At 44.0% G+C, this 19,493-nt stretch overlaps 8 protein-coding genes across 8 annotated transcripts; 1 reads left to right on the top strand and 7 right to left on the bottom strand.

Annotated features, from left to right (window-relative positions):
* Positions 1 to 16: 16 nt before the first annotated feature.
* Positions 17 to 1,710, bottom strand: O0I10_006151 (meiotic recombinase Dmc1; the record flags this gene model as incomplete). The annotated part of the gene is made up of 11 exons (XM_058486183.1): positions 17 to 152; positions 215 to 222; positions 299 to 351; positions 410 to 766; positions 825 to 923; positions 979 to 1,008; positions 1,071 to 1,167; positions 1,233 to 1,328; positions 1,388 to 1,450; positions 1,540 to 1,569; positions 1,642 to 1,710. 11 exons carry the CDS (start codon positions 1,708 to 1,710, stop codon positions 17 to 19), a joined length of 1,038 nt encoding a protein of 345 aa, XP_058343057.1.
* A 227-nt stretch (positions 1,711 to 1,937) lies between these two features.
* On the top strand, positions 1,938 to 2,273 carry O0I10_006152 (uncharacterized protein; the record flags this gene model as incomplete). Its single annotated transcript, XM_058486184.1, has 1 exon — positions 1,938 to 2,273. The coding sequence occupies one exon, from the start codon at positions 1,938 to 1,940 to the stop codon at positions 2,271 to 2,273; it is 336 nt and encodes a 111-aa protein (XP_058343058.1).
* Positions 2,274 to 3,086: 813 nt separating this feature from the next.
* On the bottom strand, positions 3,087 to 5,778 carry O0I10_006153 (uncharacterized protein; the record flags this gene model as incomplete). Its single annotated transcript, XM_058486185.1, has 2 exons — positions 3,087 to 3,850; positions 3,906 to 5,778. The coding sequence occupies 2 exons, from the start codon at positions 5,776 to 5,778 to the stop codon at positions 3,087 to 3,089; spliced, it is 2,637 nt and encodes an 878-aa protein (XP_058343059.1).
* A 1,053-nt stretch (positions 5,779 to 6,831) lies between these two features.
* O0I10_006154 (uncharacterized protein) lies at positions 6,832 to 8,922 on the bottom strand (the record flags this gene model as incomplete). The annotated part of the gene is made up of 10 exons (XM_058486186.1): positions 6,832 to 7,017; positions 7,095 to 7,257; positions 7,345 to 7,526; positions 7,585 to 7,671; positions 7,723 to 7,800; positions 7,860 to 7,918; positions 7,980 to 8,094; positions 8,152 to 8,316; positions 8,371 to 8,627; positions 8,709 to 8,922. 10 exons carry the CDS (start codon positions 8,920 to 8,922, stop codon positions 6,832 to 6,834), a joined length of 1,506 nt encoding a protein of 501 aa, XP_058343060.1.
* Positions 8,923 to 10,146: 1,224 nt separating this feature from the next.
* Positions 10,147 to 11,218, bottom strand: O0I10_006155 (uncharacterized protein; the record flags this gene model as incomplete). The annotated part of the gene is made up of 2 exons (XM_058486187.1): positions 10,147 to 11,087; positions 11,155 to 11,218. The coding sequence occupies 2 exons, from the start codon at positions 11,216 to 11,218 to the stop codon at positions 10,147 to 10,149; spliced, it is 1,005 nt and encodes a 334-aa protein (XP_058343061.1).
* A 969-nt stretch (positions 11,219 to 12,187) lies between these two features.
* O0I10_006156 (sodium/hydrogen exchanger 3) lies at positions 12,188 to 14,574 on the bottom strand (the record flags this gene model as incomplete). Its single annotated transcript, XM_058486188.1, has 7 exons — positions 12,188 to 13,177; positions 13,250 to 13,452; positions 13,509 to 13,741; positions 13,793 to 13,999; positions 14,055 to 14,131; positions 14,193 to 14,326; positions 14,394 to 14,574. 7 exons carry the CDS (start codon positions 14,572 to 14,574, stop codon positions 12,188 to 12,190), a joined length of 2,025 nt encoding a protein of 674 aa, XP_058343062.1.
* Positions 14,575 to 15,110: 536 nt separating this feature from the next.
* On the bottom strand, positions 15,111 to 16,291 carry O0I10_006157 (uncharacterized protein; the record flags this gene model as incomplete). Its single annotated transcript, XM_058486189.1, has 3 exons — positions 15,111 to 15,481; positions 15,562 to 15,843; positions 15,904 to 16,291. The coding sequence occupies 3 exons, from the start codon at positions 16,289 to 16,291 to the stop codon at positions 15,111 to 15,113; spliced, it is 1,041 nt and encodes a 346-aa protein (XP_058343063.1).
* Positions 16,292 to 17,850: 1,559 nt separating this feature from the next.
* On the bottom strand, positions 17,851 to 18,458 carry O0I10_006158 (uncharacterized protein; the record flags this gene model as incomplete). The annotated part of the gene is made up of 2 exons (XM_058486190.1): positions 17,851 to 18,323; positions 18,404 to 18,458. The coding sequence occupies 2 exons, from the start codon at positions 18,456 to 18,458 to the stop codon at positions 17,851 to 17,853; spliced, it is 528 nt and encodes a 175-aa protein (XP_058343064.1).
* Between the last annotated feature and the right edge of the window lie 1,035 nt (positions 18,459 to 19,493).

Raw genomic sequence — 19,493 nt, forward strand, 5'->3', positions numbered from 1 at the left:
TGATGTATATCAACCGCTAAAGAAAGACATCGGCAATACCGCCTCCTGAGATAGTATACGAGCATTCGTTTTCGGGCATGTCGGGTGAATCGTAGATCTTGGCAACTCGTTCTTCTCCACGTCCCTTACGCAAATACAATCGAGTGGCAGATCTATGGCATGAAAGATGATTAGTGATACGTGTGGGATTCAACTTTGGATGGTGTATACTTACGCATGAGCCTGATTTGGAAATGGAAAGGAGGGGAGAACAATGAATGAGCACATGGCATTGAGCAATACACAAAGAACCCCTTACCAGAATGTGACCACCCACAGGCTTTTTGGGATCAGAAACAAAGACCATACCACCTAAGATAAGATGTATGTGAGAATCGTTAATAAACAACCATGTGAGGTCTTTGTTTACCTCCTGGATCGGATGAGACTTGGTTGGTGAGGAAAACTGCCACATTGTATTCCTCTGCAATTTTGGTCAAGCGATTGAGCATCTGATTGAGCTTTTGTTGACGCTCTGCCAATTCACCACGACCAGCATAATCACAACGAAAGAGGGCAATGATTGAATCGACCACCAACAAGCGATAAATCCCTTTCTCTTCGGCAAATTTGGCGGCAATTTCTGTGATTAAATCCATTTGATGATCGCTGTTCCACGCACGAGCCACCGCAATGTTGTCCAACGTGATATCGGGATCCACGCCAAATCGGTCGGCAATAGCACGGATTCGATCCGGACGAAAGGTGCCTTCGGTGTCAATATAGGCTATGTGAAAGATATCAAAAATCAGCATCATGCTTAACGAATGTTAATGAGAACTTGCCTGCTTTGCTGTTTGCGCCACCTTGATGGATCGGCAATTGCACTTGAACGCAAAGCGTGTGCGCCAACTGAGTCTTGCCTGTTCGATATTCACCAAACACTATCCAATGAGTGAGCCTTTTGTGTGCCATTGGTGTGTCATATGACATGCATACCTTCAGTGATTGACATTGTTTGGACGCCACCTTTTGGAAGAAATCTCAATATCTACATCATACATACATAGCTCTTGAATAGCTACACGTACCACCAAGTAATGAGTCGAATTGCTTGCTGCCGGTGGAGATCTTGACCACCTTTTCTCGGAAGCGAGACATGTCAGATCCGGTTATGAAACCAGAACCCTGGTAAGATACCATATGCATGTGAGTGGGAGCATGCTCGATGGGATGGGAGAATTTGATAATACCTGTGCTTTGGAAGCAGCGTCTTTAATCTTGTCCACCTTGGTCTCTGATAAGCCTTTGATCTTGAGCAAGGTCTTCTTGGTCATCATTTGTGCACCCTTTTGGTGGCCCATGTCTTAGATCAAAAACCATACAGATGTTGCCGACGTATACGTACTCTGATGGTGCATACTCCAGCTGACTTGAGCTTGTTGATATCGGCTACACCGATGCCTTGAGACTAGAACGTAATATGGATAAGAGATAAACGTGTATAAAAAGGTTGAGCACAAAGTGCAAGCAATCGAATGTTTGAGACCAAAGCTTTACTTGAAGTTCATCGATACATGTGTAAAAGAGCTACATGGATGGGTGCATATACAAGTGAGAGATGAGCACAAGCTACGAATGCGAGTCAAGGCATAACATTACCTCGTCCTGGTCACCATCAATATCTTCAACCACCTGATCTAGATGCTGTTCTTTCTTTTGAGGGGGCATTGTTTGGTGTTTGACTCGGATGAAAAAGGGGAAAGAAGAGCGACCAATGTTTGTTTCATTTTGACTGCTGCATTGATCGGGGGTTATTCTGCAAGTGTGCTCAGCTGTGCGCGAGCGACTTGATTTGTGTATGGATGTGAGTCTTGTCATCCCCGCACTTTTTTTTCATCCCACGTATAAGAAGCAGCCCCACTTTTGGTACCCGTTTTATCTTCCTTTCTTTCTCCATGTTCACCAATCTAGTTAGCAATATCCGAGAAAAGTTTGGCAAAAAGGAGGATGAGGGAGGAATAGGGCAACAACAACAACATCGACCCAGTATAATGGTTGAACAATCCACAGCCAAAAATGAGAGTGGCCGCCTTTCAGTGGACGAACAAGCGAGTGAGGGTCTCTGGAGGCGAGCAAGTGATGGCCAATTGTATGATAAGAGCCGCTTATCACCAACCAGGGCCCAACCCATTCCAGTACAACAACGTCGACGAGCAACCTTTTATGGCATTTCGAATGTATCAGCCGACGATTATATGCAAAAAGATTTGATTTCAGGCTCGTGGAGTTAAATTTTGTATCATTCCATTCACCCAACACACCTCTTGTAATTAATTCGACTGCACAACATCAACCTATCATCCCGCCTATGTAAATAACCTGATTCTTTTTCTCCGTCTCTTTCCATCCTCCTTTTTCCCCTCTCTTTTTACCCATGGCTCATGTTCCCGATGCTGCTGCTACTACCACTGCTGGCGTTGGTGTAGCTCACTTGCCTAATTAGCGACACAAATCGTCGCCAAACGTGGTGCTCAATAAAGCAATGTTTATTTGAGTATTCAATTGTATTGATATGCTGTGGTAATCCAAACGCATTTAGGCGAACCGTGAGCGGGAAAAAGTGCACTTGTCATTACGCTCTTTACAATGCTCATCAAGCATCCATGCAGCTTGAGACATTGTCATCGTCGTGTAGGCAAGGATAATGTAAAGTACGGTTGACTCTCATTGATAATGGAAGTTACATGCATGCGGCAGGAACAACAAGCCGTAAAGGGATCATGAGTAGACGTTTTTATGCATATACTTGTAGCGTATTGCTAAGAGTAATCAAAGTAATAAGGATCCCCAATCCCAATGTGTGTAGAATCATGAATAGAATACACGTAATATCGTATGAGAAGATGACACCTTTGTTAACTTTTTTCTTATATCTACTATGGAAGACCATCCTACTACTACATTCGTCGACAGACCCTAAGAGTGTGTATGTGTGTGTGTGTTTTTTCCTTTGTACAATGGTTGGATGGGTTGATCTCGTTTTTTTACAATGAGTAATAACATGCTGAGGAAGTTGGGGGTTATGTTGGTGGATGGGTATACGATCATTTTTTCAATTTTTGTAGCTTGAGAGCAAACTTGGGTGGTAAGCTGCAACCGGGTCGTCGTGATACAATGTTGAGCAGAGTTGCTGAAGGTGCTGTCTCATGTTGAAGCCCTTTGTTGGTATCCTGGTCATTGGTGGTATCCACAGGCTGGGTAGTAAGATGCTGGGTCATGTGACTGTAATCTTGCTTGACAATAGTAAATACTTGGTCGAGAGGCACAAGATACAAGTCGGATTCAATAAAGTTGCGTTTGGTTTCGAATGCATCATGATGAGGTTGGTTGCAAAGGATGGATGAAAACGTTGGCCACAATCGAGATTTTTGGTCCACGCGAATGGGTTGATGCGTCAAATGCGGATACTGCTTCCATAAATCAGCCGTCGATTTCATTCCAAATAGCATGCTAACTTGAAGATCCACCACACAAGGTATCATCTTTGATGTCGTTTCATCCCAATGCTTAATAGTGAACAACGGCTGAATCTCATTCGTGTTGCGATGATCATCATCATTGCCGAAATTGAAACGTCGTTCAGGTGGTGGCGTTGGGATCGGCCCTTTCGAGTTGGTTGATGATGTTGTTATTGTTGCTGTTGTCGCGAGATCAGCCATTTGGGAGAGTCGCAAATTCTTCTTTGGTAAAGGATGACCTGAAACGGAACGTGCCTGAGCCTTTGCTCGTTGTGCCGTCTTTGTCTCGTTGTTGGGTCTTTGTTTGCTGCTTTCATTGTGGATGTTGCTGCTCTGCTGTTTCTTGCGTTCTAAAGCCATAGGATGAGTATACGTATTATAACATGAAATACAAACCAAGCATACCTTGCGATGATGCAGGAATTTGACGTAATAAGTGTTCAATGTTGCTGTTTCCACTATCAACTGCGATATCAATGGGAGTGATTCCTTTTGCATTGGTCGCATGAGGATTGGCACCAAATTTGAGCAGATGATGTATCACATCAGTATGGCCATTAGCTGTTGCATCATGTAATGCCGTGTCATCATCAGCACCCTTGGCATTCGCATCAGCGCCATGTTGTAAAAGAAGTAGTACAGCTTGTGTACGGCCTCGTAATGCAGCTTCATGCAATGGTGTGTATCCTGCATTATCTTGTTCATTGGGATTGGCACCAGCTTCAAGCAATGCTTCCATGGCGGGCATGTCACCTCTTCCAGAGCGCTTGTGTAGAAACGTACGACCACTTGCATCTTTTTTTGTTGGATTTAACTTGCGAGGATCAGCTGCCGGCTTTTGTTGTGTTGTTGTTGTTGCCGGAACCACTTGTTGAGGATCGAGTGATACTGAAGATTCACGTGATGTTGATGACAAGCTTTGCGTTCGTGCACGACGTTTGCGACGAAGGTTTTTTGAATACTCCTCGAATGATAATTCATTGTCGTCGTCATTGTTGTCTGCTACTGATGATTTTCTTGGACGTTTCTTTTGCTCCATAGTGGCAAATGTGCGCATGATAGCTTGTATTTTGCGTTCTTCTCGTGATAGTGGACGTGATTGTTCGGAGGTGCCTTTGTCGTTATCCGCATCAGGGCCATGACGTCGCTGCTTCTTGTGGGATTGGAAAGTGATTTCATCAATGGCATCGCTCGCAGCACGTTCTTTACGTAACTCATCCATGCGAAGAGCAAGATAGTGGCGTGTCATTGCATGATCGACTGCAACATCATAAGGGCAATTACCACGATCATCTTGGAGCTCAACATTGGCACCTGATTCGAGTAGAAATTGAACAAGCTCGGTATAGCCTGTGGCACTGGCACGATGCAAAGCTGTAGATCCTCGATATCCAGGATAATTGACATCAGCGCCATGTTGAATAAGTAATCGTGCAATAGCTGTGCTGCCTTGACAAGCTGTCTCATGTAAAGGTGTCCATGACATATTGTCACGAGCATTCACATTGGCACCTTGCTTTAGTAACGACGCCACATGATCATAATCGCCTTCAGCACATGCTTTGTGTAATTCGGTACGGCCATCTTTGTCCTGTGGCACCAATTGCTCAAGTTGTTGCATCTTGTTCCTCAATAGCGACGCGCATTTCTTGTCATCACAAACATCGAGTGGTGTCTCTTTGTTGGCGTTTAATGCAAAAACATCGGCACCAGCATTAATGAGTAGTCGTACACAATCAGCAAAGCCCGCAGCGCTAGCGTCATGAAGAGGCGTATCATTGCCGAATCCACGTACATTGACTTGGGCACCACATTCAATAAGATATCGAGCAACATCGAGTTGACCTTTAAGAGCAGCTTCATGTAAAGGTGTCCATCCAGCATTGTCACGATGATTCACTTGGGCACCACAAGCTATGAGCTCCTTGACTTTGACAAGATCACCCGCTGCTGTGCACCCGAAAAGCTTTGTGCGCCCAGCTTTGTCAGTCTTGTTGGGATTCGGCCACCGACGACCCAATGTCTGTTGCTGTACAGCTGTCTCTTTTGTTGCAGATGATGATGTGGGTTGTTCTCGCTTCTCAACCAGCTCACAGAGCCGTTTCTTTCGTTGCAAAGATGATAATCCACCATCACCTTCGGAAAAAGTGCGAGTGCGATGAGATGATGCATGTCGTGAAGATAAACGTTGAGCCGTTCTTTTGTCATGGAGACGTTCTTTCATCGAGGTGTCAACAGATGCATCATCATGGATACGTGGCTCGACATCATTTGACATTTTAACTTGAGGAATCGGGTGATGAATTGATGGATGATAGGATGATGAATCGTTGGGTGTTGAAAGCATAGAAGATGGTTGCTAGGTGATGAAAGAAGAAAAATAAATAATGTAAGCAAAAGAGATAGAAAAAGAAAGAACACCAAGACAAAGGCAAAGAAATAGAGTTCTCTCTCTTTCTTCAATGCCATAGTGGTGGTTCTCCGACAGGTCTGGTGGTATGGGTAAACACACGTACATGATTCGTTTTGCTACCAAAGAGAGAGAGAGAGAGATTGTAGTTCCCACACGCTATCTCGATCAGCCACTGATAGAGTTCCTTAACAGGTGCCGCAGCTGAATCGGATTATGTAGGCAAATCGATATGCTTTTATGCCGGTGATTGAGAGCTCGTATATGGCCACTTCGGGCTGTAACGTTGCTACAAAGTAGATAGAGGCACTCGATTGTGAATACGCATGCAATCGTTGCCATTGCAACCCGAGAATGGTTGCATTGGGAGGGAATGGAGTTCGTACCTTTGATAGGGGAAGCGGCGGAGGAAGGAGTGAGCGTTGTTGTCGGGACAAAAGTAGAAAAAAGAGAGGATAAAATACGTTTCGATAAAGAAAAGGAAAACCGAGCTTTCTTGGCCAAAGAGAAAAAACGATCATGCCGTGATGTCACAAAGCTCAAAGTTAGAGTAGTACAACGCCAACATGTGGTTGAATGCAATCAATTTGACATGCCATCCACCTGTTCACAGCAGGCCTTGGTCACTATAACGTACATCTATCAAGACATGTCCCCGTATTTCTTTTATCATTACCACATTCAGAGGACCGAGTCGAACAATCGGACGAGTATCTCTTTATGGTGTCTGTGTCTAGGTCCTACTACAAAAAGACAAAGAGGCCAACGTTGTACAACCTACCAAATTCCGCTCAACAGGTGACAAAGAATTACATTCATCCAATGGTGGGTGATAAAGTATCGTTTTATATTTTAGAGCAAGTGCAACAAGAACTAATATAGGTTGATAATACATCAGCTTTGCTTTTATTGTGATGAAGACTATAAGAACTTCTTTTCGTTACGCTCTACTCTAAGCTTCCAATACAAATAAATACCCAAACCAACGACAGCTTGGACTGCAAATGCATAAAGGATGTACTTGAATAAGGTAGAAAGCGTGCCGCGTGTTGCTGCCGAATCCTTTCCAATTTCATTCATGCGCTTTTGTTGGACTGCCATGTGGTTCTAAGATTTGTGTGCCCATAAGATGTCAGTGCATATCCCAGCTGCATAAATGTGTGTGCTTTGTGTCATCCACTCACATTGATTGCATAAATGGCCTTCTCAAGACGATCCATGGTCTCCTCAATTTGCTTGGATCTGCGTTCTTGCTCACGTGATTGTTGCTCGATTTGTGATGCCATTTGAGTGACAATGGACCGTGCCTCAGCTTGCATACCTTCAGCAACCGATTTGATTGTTTGGCTATAGGGTACATAAATGTAGTCAGTATATAACACACGCGTATGCATTCACATTCTCCGCTCCATACCAACAAGCCCTCAGACTTACATTGCTTCTTGTGCATTCACGTTGCCACTCTCCTGGTTTGAGCTACCTGATGCTGCATTGCTCTTTTTCTCATAGTTGCCCATGATCAACATCTCTGGAGTAGGTGCACCCAAAGCCTCCACTTGCATTTGCATGATTTGTAAATCCTCGAGAATGCGCTTTTGTGTATCAAATACGGTGGCCTGAAATAACACTTGATTAGAGTGGATTGCCAACTTGCAAATCAATGCTAGCACTTACAATAGTAGCCAAAGTCTCGGTGCGTACTTGATCACCTTGAGCTTCCTCTCGCATCCGACGTACAGCAAACTCGGTCTCTTCGATTTTCTATCATACATGGTTGAATATAGGATATCATAGATTATCATCGTTGCTTACCTTCTTCTGCTCCTCATCCAACTCCTTGAACTCTTCTCCTTTGTTAACCATTTCCTCTTCCAAGGGACGTTTCGAATGCTATAAAAATGATTACAACTTGTGAGAAATGGATAAAATCTTCATGCTCATCAATGTACCTGAGTCTTTGCTGGGGGATTGAGTTGCCAAGTCTCAAATGAGATGAGGTCATGATCATCTATTGTCGTCAAGTAAGCATTTTTCCCAAATCATGATCATCCATTATTATCCCATCTTACCAGCAGGATTATGAGAGGCAGCTGAAACACCAAAGTAATAACCAGTTGGCAGGCTAAGGGATTGCTGCATGCAAGTGCGAAAATCTTTTCCATCACCCATGGGATCCAACATGACCTGTGTAGCATAAAAGTTAGATCCCATCCATCCACCTAAACCATCATTCATCCATACCGTCAAAGTGTTGGCTTTGTATGTGACGCGAAGGTGAGCAGGTACGTTGCCAGTGTTGCGATAGTTGATCTCACAGGAACCAAGGATGTATTTCTCTGGATTATGTCTTGAGGCAAACTGAAGCGTTCCATCATTCAAAATCGCGAGCGTAGTGGGAGTGTGTGTCTATCAGGTGGTTGTGAGCCACTTGTTTTCTCTCCAAAGTACACCACAACTTACACGAGGATTAGCTGAATCCAACCAAATACCAAGGCCATCCCAGTTATCACGTGCTCCAAAGATGGGACCATCACCCATTGCTTCCTTGGTGTACCAAAAAGCTAAACCACGTCCACCGTGCATGTGGCTACCGGATACACGAAATGTCAACTCTGCTTCCCACTCGGCGTATGTATTAGGTAGTTCAGCCCAAATCCATCCACGAGCACCAGGCACTGAAGGTGTCAGTCGAATGAAATCATCTGCCATGAGAAGATCTATTATAGCATAAACGTGAGCATTCGATATCTCAAGTCGTCATACTACTACTACTACTAGCAGTAATAAAGATACCCTACCTCCTCCTGACGACCAAAAGGGAATGCTGCCATTGTACAGATAGGGTCTCTTGACAGTCATTTTGTAATCAAGTTTGGCGGATGGTGCTTGTGGGACATTGCCGTCTTGTTGAGTGTTGGACGATGAGCTCCAAGGGAATGCGAATGTAGTAGTTGCACATAGAACAACCAAGAGCCACCATGCTGACATTGTTGCTGCTGCTGTTGACCTCATGTTATGCAAGCGTCAAGGACAACACGTGTGTATGTGTAATGAGTGGTATATAACAAAAGACGTGGTCGCGTGTGAGGAAGAGGAGGTGGTGGTGGGTGAGTGGAGGTTGGAAAATAGGGCTGTAAGTTGTCAAGCAATGCACGCCACGTTGTGTAGCAATTTCTGATTGGCTGATCATGCCTACCTTGACACACACACACACACACACACACACACTCTTTGTCTCCAAGCTTTGTTTGCTGCTGCTGTCAATCCACGGGTTGTTCACCAGGTCACTTGTCTTACACATTTCCCTCCTCCCCCCTTTTTTTTCTATCCCTAAACACACACACGCATTCTCGATCTCATTCACATCATCCCATGATATCATTAGCATTTATTATGCGCTTAACGGGTAAAAGATACATAGACGAAAAAGAAAGAGAGCATCTATCAGATCACGATATCACTTGTTATACTTTTCCAGCAGTGGTACTAGCTTGGATGAGATTGAAATCCTTGATGCATCAATGGCGACATATTCATGTCAGCCCAGCACCTTACTTTTCCCAATCAAGTAGTGGATGTCTGTAATTAGCATTATCTTCTTTAAGCATTGTCATACATCGTCATGATCTAGTCATTATCCTTCGTCTATCAAGTGAAGAAAAAGGATGATAGCTAATCTTCATGCAGGGCCACATGTGAGAATAAAAAAGAGTGATGATCATTTGGTGTGTTCTTATTCGCACTAATGTGCCAAGTACATGCATTCGCATGTATTATGGAATTATACATGCTATTAAGAACAAAAAAGGTAGGAGAGACAGAGCAAAAAGGAGAGCGGGAGAGAAAAAAAGAAACAACCAGAGCACAACTTGTCGGATCCCTGCGAATAAAGAATTAGAAGATATATATAGTAGCATCTGATTCATGTGATGCATGTCTTTGTTATCGAAATGCATGGCAAAATTTATTCTTTTTTCTACAAAGAGAGAGAAGAGACGGCAAAGAAAGAGGAGAAATAGACCCCAACCTAGGATTTATGTAATATGATTGTGTGTGGTTGCATGAACGTTTAAAAGAAAGAGAGAAAGCATCAGACGAGAGAGAGAGAGGAAGGAGTTGTGTGTGTGTGTGTGTGTGTGTGTGTAAATACAAAGAGAGAGGAGAGAGAGAGAGAGGAGCGTGTGTGTGTGTGTATATATGGATGGTGAAACAGAAAGGTACTAAAAGATAAAAGTGTCACGGTTTCCTAAGAGGACTCGGCTTCATCGATGCACGACCCATACGATGGACTCGAAGATGACGACGCATATTACTTTGGACACTGAATCTTCTTCCACAACCATCTTCAGTGCATACATAAGGCTTCTCTCCAGTGTGGGAATAGGTATGAATACGTAATGAGGATGGACGGCTGAAACCCTTATTGCAATATGGACAAAGATAACGGCCTGAACTAGCATCCCGTTGCAGTTGTGGATGTTGATCATCTGCATCTTGCAAAGGTGGAGATCGCAATCGTTGTTCTGGAGGGCTATCCGATTGTGCACGCATCATGCTGTTGTTATGTGTCGAAGACGAAGAGGAGGATGATGAGGAGGATGGTGTTGTAGGTGCTGGTGGACGTAACATGAAATCAACAGTGTTTGCCGATACTGCACGACGATGAGTGCGTGCAGCAGCAGTTGCCGGATGTCTTTCAAAGGAAGGGATCATAGGAGGTCGAGGTTGTGGATGATGATGATGATGATGATGGATACCTGCAGCAGATATTCCCGTTGTTGGTGGAAACGATGGAGGTGGTTGTGGTGGTAAGGTATATTCAGACACGGATCTACCGTGACCATTACGTCTATGTGGTGGTTGTGGATGTGCAAGAGAGGGTGTTGCTGTTGTAGGCAAAGGTGGAAGAAGTACAGCAGGAGGTGATGGTTGATGCTGTTGCTGTTGTTGTTGTTGCTGTGTTGCTGGTGGTTGTGCCCAACTAGGTGGTTTGTTGCTTGTAAAAGGCAATGGTGAAGAAGGCTGTACAGCGGAATCGTCTTTGCTCGAAGGATACAACGAAAGCTTTTGTAGATCAGAGGGAAGGCTGCTGACACTACGAGTACTTCGGTGTCCCATCACAGGTCGATTAACGTTGCTTGATTGCTCTCCAGTGGGAAATGCCTTCTTTTCTCGTCCTGTAATGAGAGAATAGTGATGAGCATCTTGGGGGGTTAGAGTCTCGAGTAAGATAGAATGGCTTACCATCAGGTGTGTTGAGAAGGAATTGTATCCCTGGCAACTTGGGCTTATCTACAGTGTGGGACATTTTTGGTATTGAAAGAAGAAGAAGGAAAGGGAAAAAGGGAACCGAAGACTTATTGAACGAGACCAATCCAGTTATGGCTGACGGAGTTGCTCCAGGACAACCATGATGGGCCCGATGTGATCGCCGCTGTGTGCCAGGGGTGAGACTAACAGCAAAAGGAGCCATGTACCATGACCCCCAGATTCCTTTTGGTCCACTCTATAGGATGATCAAGGCGCAACACATATATATCACCTGCCCGCATTGCCATTACACATACATGCACCGGCTAAGCATAATGACCTTTTATCACTTGAGTATTTTTTATCCCATTGTATTCTATTCTCTCATAACAACAAGGATCTGCAACACCCTCTCCTTACCATTGTGTGCAACCAACATAAATCTTTCTCCCCCATCTTGTGATTCTCTGCTGTGTCGCTTCATATTTTCGTTACCGCTCAGTCTGTACCTCCATTAAGGAGGTTGTCTTTTTAATAAGACGCCACGTGCGTCCCATGTCAACAATCAATGCTCAATGGCTGCACTTTATTAACTTTTGCCACACTCAGCAACCAAACCAAATGACTCGAGTGTGCTACAGCAGCAATGTCGTACAAGAACAGGGAGTCTTGCTGCAACGACCCTGTAAAAAGGCGTCGTTCAGTTACAGAATGAAAGCCACATTGAATATGGGTGGACCATATCCCTCTAAAACTGGAACATGCAGCTGATGTTGTGTCACCTTGAAATAAGGCTTGCCAAGCCATTACGGCATTACTTGCCGATGCACCCGATTCTGGCATATCATTCCACAAAAATTCTGACACTTGATGCATCCCACATCCCAATTGATATTTGGTTTCAATCATTCAAATGTTTCATTTCAGAGGATCGTTTATCGGAATAGGAAAAAAAAAGTAATGTTCTTATTTGTCGATCAAACGTGACGATAAAAAAATTGTAATTGATTGACGTAGCGATAATTGCTCAACCATCGGGCGGACTAGATACGGGAGAACGTCCAAACACTCGACCAGCACCAATGACAAGACGTTGAGACGACGACGATGGTCCTCCTCCACTATTACCATTACCAGATGTTGAGCCATTCAAACCAAAGGATTGATTGTGTACAGATCCAAGCGTCAATGCATCAGCATTATCATCATCATCATCAAAGTAGTAATCATCATGAGAACTTTGCCCAAAGCTCATACTACGAATGCCAGCAAGCATATTTCGATTCGCACGGTCCATCTTGCGCCGTTTCTCTCGCCAGTAGTCCGCCAATGTTTGATTCCTTGCTTGAATGTGTCGCTTGGTAAACAGGGGCTTCAGCCATTTCTCATCAAAAGACATGAACCAATGCGGCTGAGGAGGCTCAGGGATAGGGTCACCAAGTGGTCCAGATAATAATCCACCAATAGATACATCCATGTTGTTGTTGCTATTGCTTCGAGCAAGTCGTCGACGTCGACTATTGTTGTCATTTCCTCCTCCACCTCCACCTCCTCTTCCATGACCATTAGGAGCAACGCCATTTTCATCATCCTCATCATCACTGATATCTGCAAATAAAGCATTGCTGGTATGTGCTGTTGCCTGTGTAGGTCTCAATTTGCGATAGCCCATAGGGTCCAAATCCTGATCATCTTCCTCATCACTTCCAGAGTCGTCAGCTTCCATCACACCCGTTTGGATTTCCAAGAGTTGCAACATCCGGCTTGTCGTACCACCAAATAGCAGCACCGTTAATACTACCACAGCGAGAATGGTTGTTCGCATGGCTGGTGCACTATCACCTACTAGACCAGACGCAAGAGCGAATGCAACAGCACCACGAAGTCCAGCCCAAAACAACATGAGTTGATGCGATCTTGGCAGAATTTGCTCCGATTTGCCGAGTGCACGGCACACAGCATTGATCAACATGGATAAAGGAGCCACAGCAACGTAACGAGCAATACAAATGATCACCTATAATAGGCACACACGTTTCAGTATCTGCACGCATATCGTATGGTTCCACAATCCCCCATTCAAGCTTACCGTAGTGACCAAAATAAAGATAGGCTTATAATCCAATCCTGTTTGTGTAAACAAATTGACACCGAGGTAGATAAAGATAAAGTTTTCAGACAATTGCGAGAGGACTTGGAAGACGTATTTGGTGGCTCGTTTTGTACGAAGAGACATGTTGTCATAGGCGTAGTGCTTGAGTGTGATACCAGAGAACAATAACGTGACAATGCCTATCAATGATAGCATGAATACGAAAGCTTGACAAAGTAAGCTATAACGTACGTACCTGACATTTGGGCACCATTCGAAAAGAGGTAGCTGCTGTAAGCCATCAATGCAATAACGCATGTTTCAATGCTTGGGTATCGATAGAGTTCTGAATGCTTGAGCATCAATGCGACGATGATACCAAAAAGCACGCCAATCAATGTAGAAGCTGTAAAAACGCCCATAAAGACGCCTATGCCTTTGAAGATGTTGACGACATGCAATTCTTGGCCCCGGAATTTATGTAACGTCCTATCAACACCATGTTAATCACAGCCCATCCGAATCCATGCCATTACTTACTCTGACAACACGATAGCAACCGCATCGTTCAATAAGGATTCTCCAGAGATGATTGAAAAGAGTTGTGGATCAACATGCAGTTGAGAAAAGATAGCCAATACAGTGACAGGGTCGGTTGCTGATAAGATCGATCCAAAAATCATGCTGTCGATAAAGCTAATGTTGATGCCCTCAGGATGGAAAAATGCGTACAAAAACACAAGGCCACTATAAACGTGTGTTACCAACCGTATCCCAAGCGATTCAAATCACATCCTCTTACCCAGTGACAAGTGCAGCAATAAAAGTACCAACCAATGCAAACGTAAGAATTGTACCAAAGTTGTAAAAGAAATGTCGCTATACACACACATCCATATGTCAATATTACTTGTCCTTTGGCATCCATCATTTGATTTACCCTTTTAAGCTCATAGCCAGAGTTGAGAATGATCGGTGGCAACAATAGGTTGAAAAAGTAGCTCTGGTTGAACTGGACCATGCGTTGAATGATCGTTCCTGGTGATAGTTTGATAGCCAAGCCCACCAACATCCCTAGAGCCATCCAGTTGGTAAGCGTATGCTTTCATATATATAAACTTTATGGATTCTTATGACGTACCTGCTGTAATGGCGACTACACTCTCGTGTACGGCACGAATGCTGTGGCGTTGAAGGAAGTAGCTTGTGAACAATGTGGCGATGAGAAGACTTGTCAGAATCAGCAATGCCCAGGAAGAGTAGAACTCTTCTTCCATGGGGTCATCGGGATCATTGGGTGCTGTGCCATTGCCGTTGTCCATGCGTGCATAAACGGGAAAAGAGAAAGGCGAATAGGATGAATTTCGCAGACAGCCGCTCAACAGATGTCTTGGCCCTGCTGCCAACGCAACTCTTATCACTCCCGCCACGTGTCGATTACAAGGTGGGTGGGGATCAGCTTTAGTTTGATTACCATACATAGCTACATCGAATACAGGGTTGATACAATGACAGCCATGCTACTTGATAAAGGATCTCTTTCATGCGTGCGCACTACTCAGGTCCGAAAAATTGCTTATCTTCTTTTACTCTTAAGCACTAAATCAAACTCGTTGCAATAAAAGGTTGTATTCTTCAACGCCAACTTTGTACAAAGTGATGCAAGTATAGAATCACCATGGAGTTGATTTACCGAAGCACACGGAGCAGTTTTACCGCCAACTTCATGCACAGCAACCCACAACCGAATGCGAAGCTAGAAGTGATTCCTTCCATCTTTTATTTTATGTATGTAAGCGACACAATATAGCTATCTGAATGAAGGAAACATTGTTATGAGGGATAATAAATGATGCCTTTATTCAAAGACAGTGTTGTCATCAGGGTAATTTTGTTCAGTATTCTCCTCGGAATGATTATCTAAGGCGGCAAGTGGTATTTGTCCTAGAATGTCATCCATGTTCTCTTCACACCATCCACGTTCAGAAATGTTCATACGCCAAATACTTTGTAAGGTACCCCCATGTCCATACCGACGACGATAATAAAAAAGCAGAGGCCAAGTGATGATCCATAAGAAAGTGAGATAGCAGAACCAGACCGCCAAGGGATTATCCACTGCTTTGGCTATCCATGATCCAGGCTTCACAAGCACCTTGTTTTCACGAGTCTCAACTTCAATCTCGAGCGAGTGTGAGTATCCATAGCGACGAATTGCTTTTGTCAATGCTACAAGATTGAGCCTATCAGATGGTTGCCATCACACACACACACACACAACACCATGCACTAAATAGTGTACTACATACCTCTTTGCACCAGCGCTGTATCCCAATCCACCACCTTGGTCAATTGTAGCTCCTTGATACGATGTGGATCACGAACATAATCATCGCATAGCTGCTGCACTGATTTAACCACACCCGTTTTGCGATCAGGCAATACATTGAATCCATCGGGGGTGCTCCGTAAGTATTTGGTACAATCCATCTCATAATCGAAATCATATACAGTGTATGTATTTGGAGTGCTCTCGACTGTGCCATCCTTGGTCTTCTTCTTGGTAAATCCTCGTACAGCGCTCCGAGTCCCTTGATCATTAAGAGGTTAATACAACATGGATCACAGCAGCAGTAAAAGTAATAATGTACCTTTGAATTTGATCACAATCTTAGGTTGAATGACACTGCGTTGGATCAAAAAGCGATACAGATCCTCTCCACCAGTATTGACAAGCATGCTGCGTGATAAGAATTTGCCATCTTCGAGCGTTTCATAAGGTATATGTGGCTCCTCTTGCATGGGTATACGTACTGATGCATTCATGTGTTGATGGTCTCTTGAAGGTTCAGGTACTCCAGGTACGGTCGGAGGAGGCTGTTGGGATGCTGAAGGTCTTGGCGTTGATGCCAAGAAAGGCTCACTCTCGGGTGTCTCGTCAAATTGCATGCTGTAATCGCCATGGGTGAAGAATGCTTCGGTAATGGCTGAATGTTGGCTAGCTGCTGGTGGTGAACTAAGTGGATCGCCTTTACGCATTTCGAAATGGGGAGCAATGCAGTGGGAGAAGAAAGGGAGAAATAGAAAGGTGGAGGTGGTACATGCATGGCTGCGTGTGGAACTCTAAATAAAGAGACCGTTTATCCATTTTCTTTGGCTGGAGATAACCTGTCAAAAATGCACAAGGAGATCATGGTGGTCAAAGCGCATGCATCCATTTGAAAGAGAGCAATGGGGTTTGTTGTGTCGTGCCATGGCGCCATCACTCTCATACAAATTATCTATTACCAATGCATTTGCATGGTGTGACAAGGCACTATTCCATATCTTACATGGTGACTTTTCGTGTGCATATCCGTGACAATGAAGACCTTGCATTTCATTTATACACACGCACACACACGCGCACACACCACACACATAAAACAATGATAATGACAACCGGTTTCGGATATTAAGTTTCATCATTGGTAGGATCACGCCGATCGTCATCCATCATGTGGGGGCGGTCGCTACTCGCTCTTTTTTCACCCTTTCCTTACTACATCCATTACTTTTTATGTTAGCAACAATGAGAATGGGACATTTGTGAATGTAATAAAGAAAGTAAAAAGAAAAAGGGTGATGAATAAAAGCAAAAGCATGTCATCTGAAACATCATTGTTGTCTCTTAGTAATATGCAACAGGCTCCTCTCCTCCTCCTCCTGATCCTCCTTGGGTGCTCCGGCATCATGCGAGAAGTTGTTTGAATATGACTAAAAATTATGAATCCATAAAATCATATGCACACATGCTTATGACTGTCATGCCATTTGAAGTGAGAGATAGGTAAATCTTAATGTTCTATCCTTCATCAAGCACGTTCTCTCTCATATGGCCCATCGACTAAAAAAGTCAATCCCATCCTTATCAGAGCCGGAAGCGAGCTGTGTTACTACAACACTACAAGTGATTGGTGAACTCACGGCCCGAATGAGCAACCTGGATATACGCTAGCTATAAATCTTAACATGTGCAAAACAGATGGGAGATGATCTTGAGAAGGGAGGTGGTAGAGGTGGTGGTGGAACATGGATGGTGGCAACAAGTGATGGGGAATGTGAACAAAACGCGCGCTGCTCCCCACATACACAACCCCCCCTTTTCACTCACCCTTGTTGCATGTCCTCCTCCTCTATGCGTGTGTGTGTGTGTCCCAATCAACCATGCAAGGATTGCATGATATAACTTAATAGTGTGCATATGATGCACCAATATCAGCTTGACCATCAGCCTCTTGCTCCCACGAAAAGACAAAATTCGCAGCAAATGGATACATTTGGTACCCCAAAGATGGGGCAAAACAACAATAATATTTACATTAGATATAACAAAACGAAGAACGGTATCTACAGATTGGATCCCAAATAAGAGAAAAAGACAAAAACAATGTACAGGGGAGCAAAAGTGACGGAACAAAGAGCGCTATGTAAAAGAGTAGCAGACATTACGCATAGGCGTACGCTGTGTGTGTGTATATATGCGTGAGTGTGTGTGGTGTTGTTGTTGGCTATTCACATGGCGTGTGGTGTTGTTGATGTTGATGTTGTTGTTTGGTCTAGAACGTGTTTTCGACCAGATCCATTTCGAGTGTTGGGCCATGCATGGCAAGATAATCCTTGATGGCGTCCAGATTCACGAAAAGATCAAACTTCAATAGGCCCAAGAAGCTTCGTTCCATGGCATTAATGTCTTTGGGGGAATATACATAATCAATCATGGCTGCAACCTTCTGATTCGAAAGCGATTGTGTCGATTCGAGCATGAATTTGGATGCCGTAATGATGGCAGCGAGGAATAAGCGGTATGGTGTATCCAAGTTGCCACGAGCATAGGGTGGTAAATGTGCTTTCAACCGTTGCAAGTAGATCAATGATACTAAACAAACGCTTGGTGGTAACTCAGATCGTTGGAATAGGTTGGCTATAAAGTTGCCGAGTGGTGGAAGAGGACGCGTAGTGGTTGGATGGAATTGTTGCTTTGCCTTTTTAGAGCATGGAAGGATGGATGTGGCGGTATTGGTTGTGAAAGCTGTAATGGTCGGCAAAAAAAAACAACAAGGTTAGGTACCCCACATTCTTGATTTGTAGCTGAAATAATATCAAGCTTACATAAAAGGGCTTCAGGGCTTCTTGAACACACGGTAGATGTGGTAGGACTTTCCATGATGGAGTATATATAAGAGAAGGGGATGTTGATGATGATGATGAGGAGGAGGGGAAAAAGGAAACAATTATAATAAGTAAAGGTAATGCAGGGGAAGAATTCAAGATACACGCTTTGGGGGTGGGAGGAAGAGGCAAGTAGACGCCTTTATATATAAGACCATCGGTGGCCGGAAGTGATAAGCGGGGTCATTCTCATTGGTGGACAACCTAGCCATTGACAGCGTATTGACCGCACCGAAAAATAGCCAAATCTGGCAGCGATCACCCCCCTCTTAGTTATTCGCTCTCGTAAGACGCTGAGCTTGTTTACTAATGCTTGCTATACTACCGTAAGCACAAAAGACATATGCTCCCCACAGCACTATGCATATACACATCCGCACATCGCGATTGCTACAGTTGTATAGGTATAGCGTTTTGGTGATAAACTTAGCCATGAGTGTGTAGCTCCCCCAAGGGCAGAATGAAACCACCGCTACGTCAATCCGATCGGCTGCTATTTATTATTATTTTTGTTTCTGTGTTGAATGCCAACAACTTTGATAGACCAGACGAATCTACGACAAGGATTTCAATGTAGGCCATATCTGTAAAGGTGAGTGTGATCATTTCTCCTTCCCACCCCCCAACCATGAACCGCGTTTATTCACTTGCACTTGTCCCCCGATGATGATAATCCTCTCCCACAGTACATTATCTAGGTCGATCCGTAATTGGGGATAGAATGGAGTCGTTGTGGCGGGGAAGAAAAAAGAAGGGTGCTGCTGCTACTGTGGCTCACATTTAGTTTTGTTTATTTATATACATCTCCCCATCCATGCAGCAATAAACCAAGGGGTCATCAGGCCGAGAACACCTCCTTGCTTCCATTCATCCATTGGTCGGTTCCAAGCAGCCGAAACAAAGAAACAAGGAAAGGTGATGATATGGAAATCGGCATTTTGTGAGTGGGGGGAGTTGTACTAGCATCAATTTTCCCAGGCTCTCGTGTACAAAGTAAAAAGTAATGCGTGATTGAGCGTGTGGCATTACC

Source organism: Lichtheimia ornata, assembly GCF_029851405.1.
Source record: "Lichtheimia ornata isolate CBS 291.66 chromosome Unknown scaffold00026, whole genome shotgun sequence".
Lineage (NCBI taxonomy): Eukaryota > Fungi > Mucoromycota > Mucoromycetes > Mucorales > Lichtheimiaceae > Lichtheimia > Lichtheimia ornata.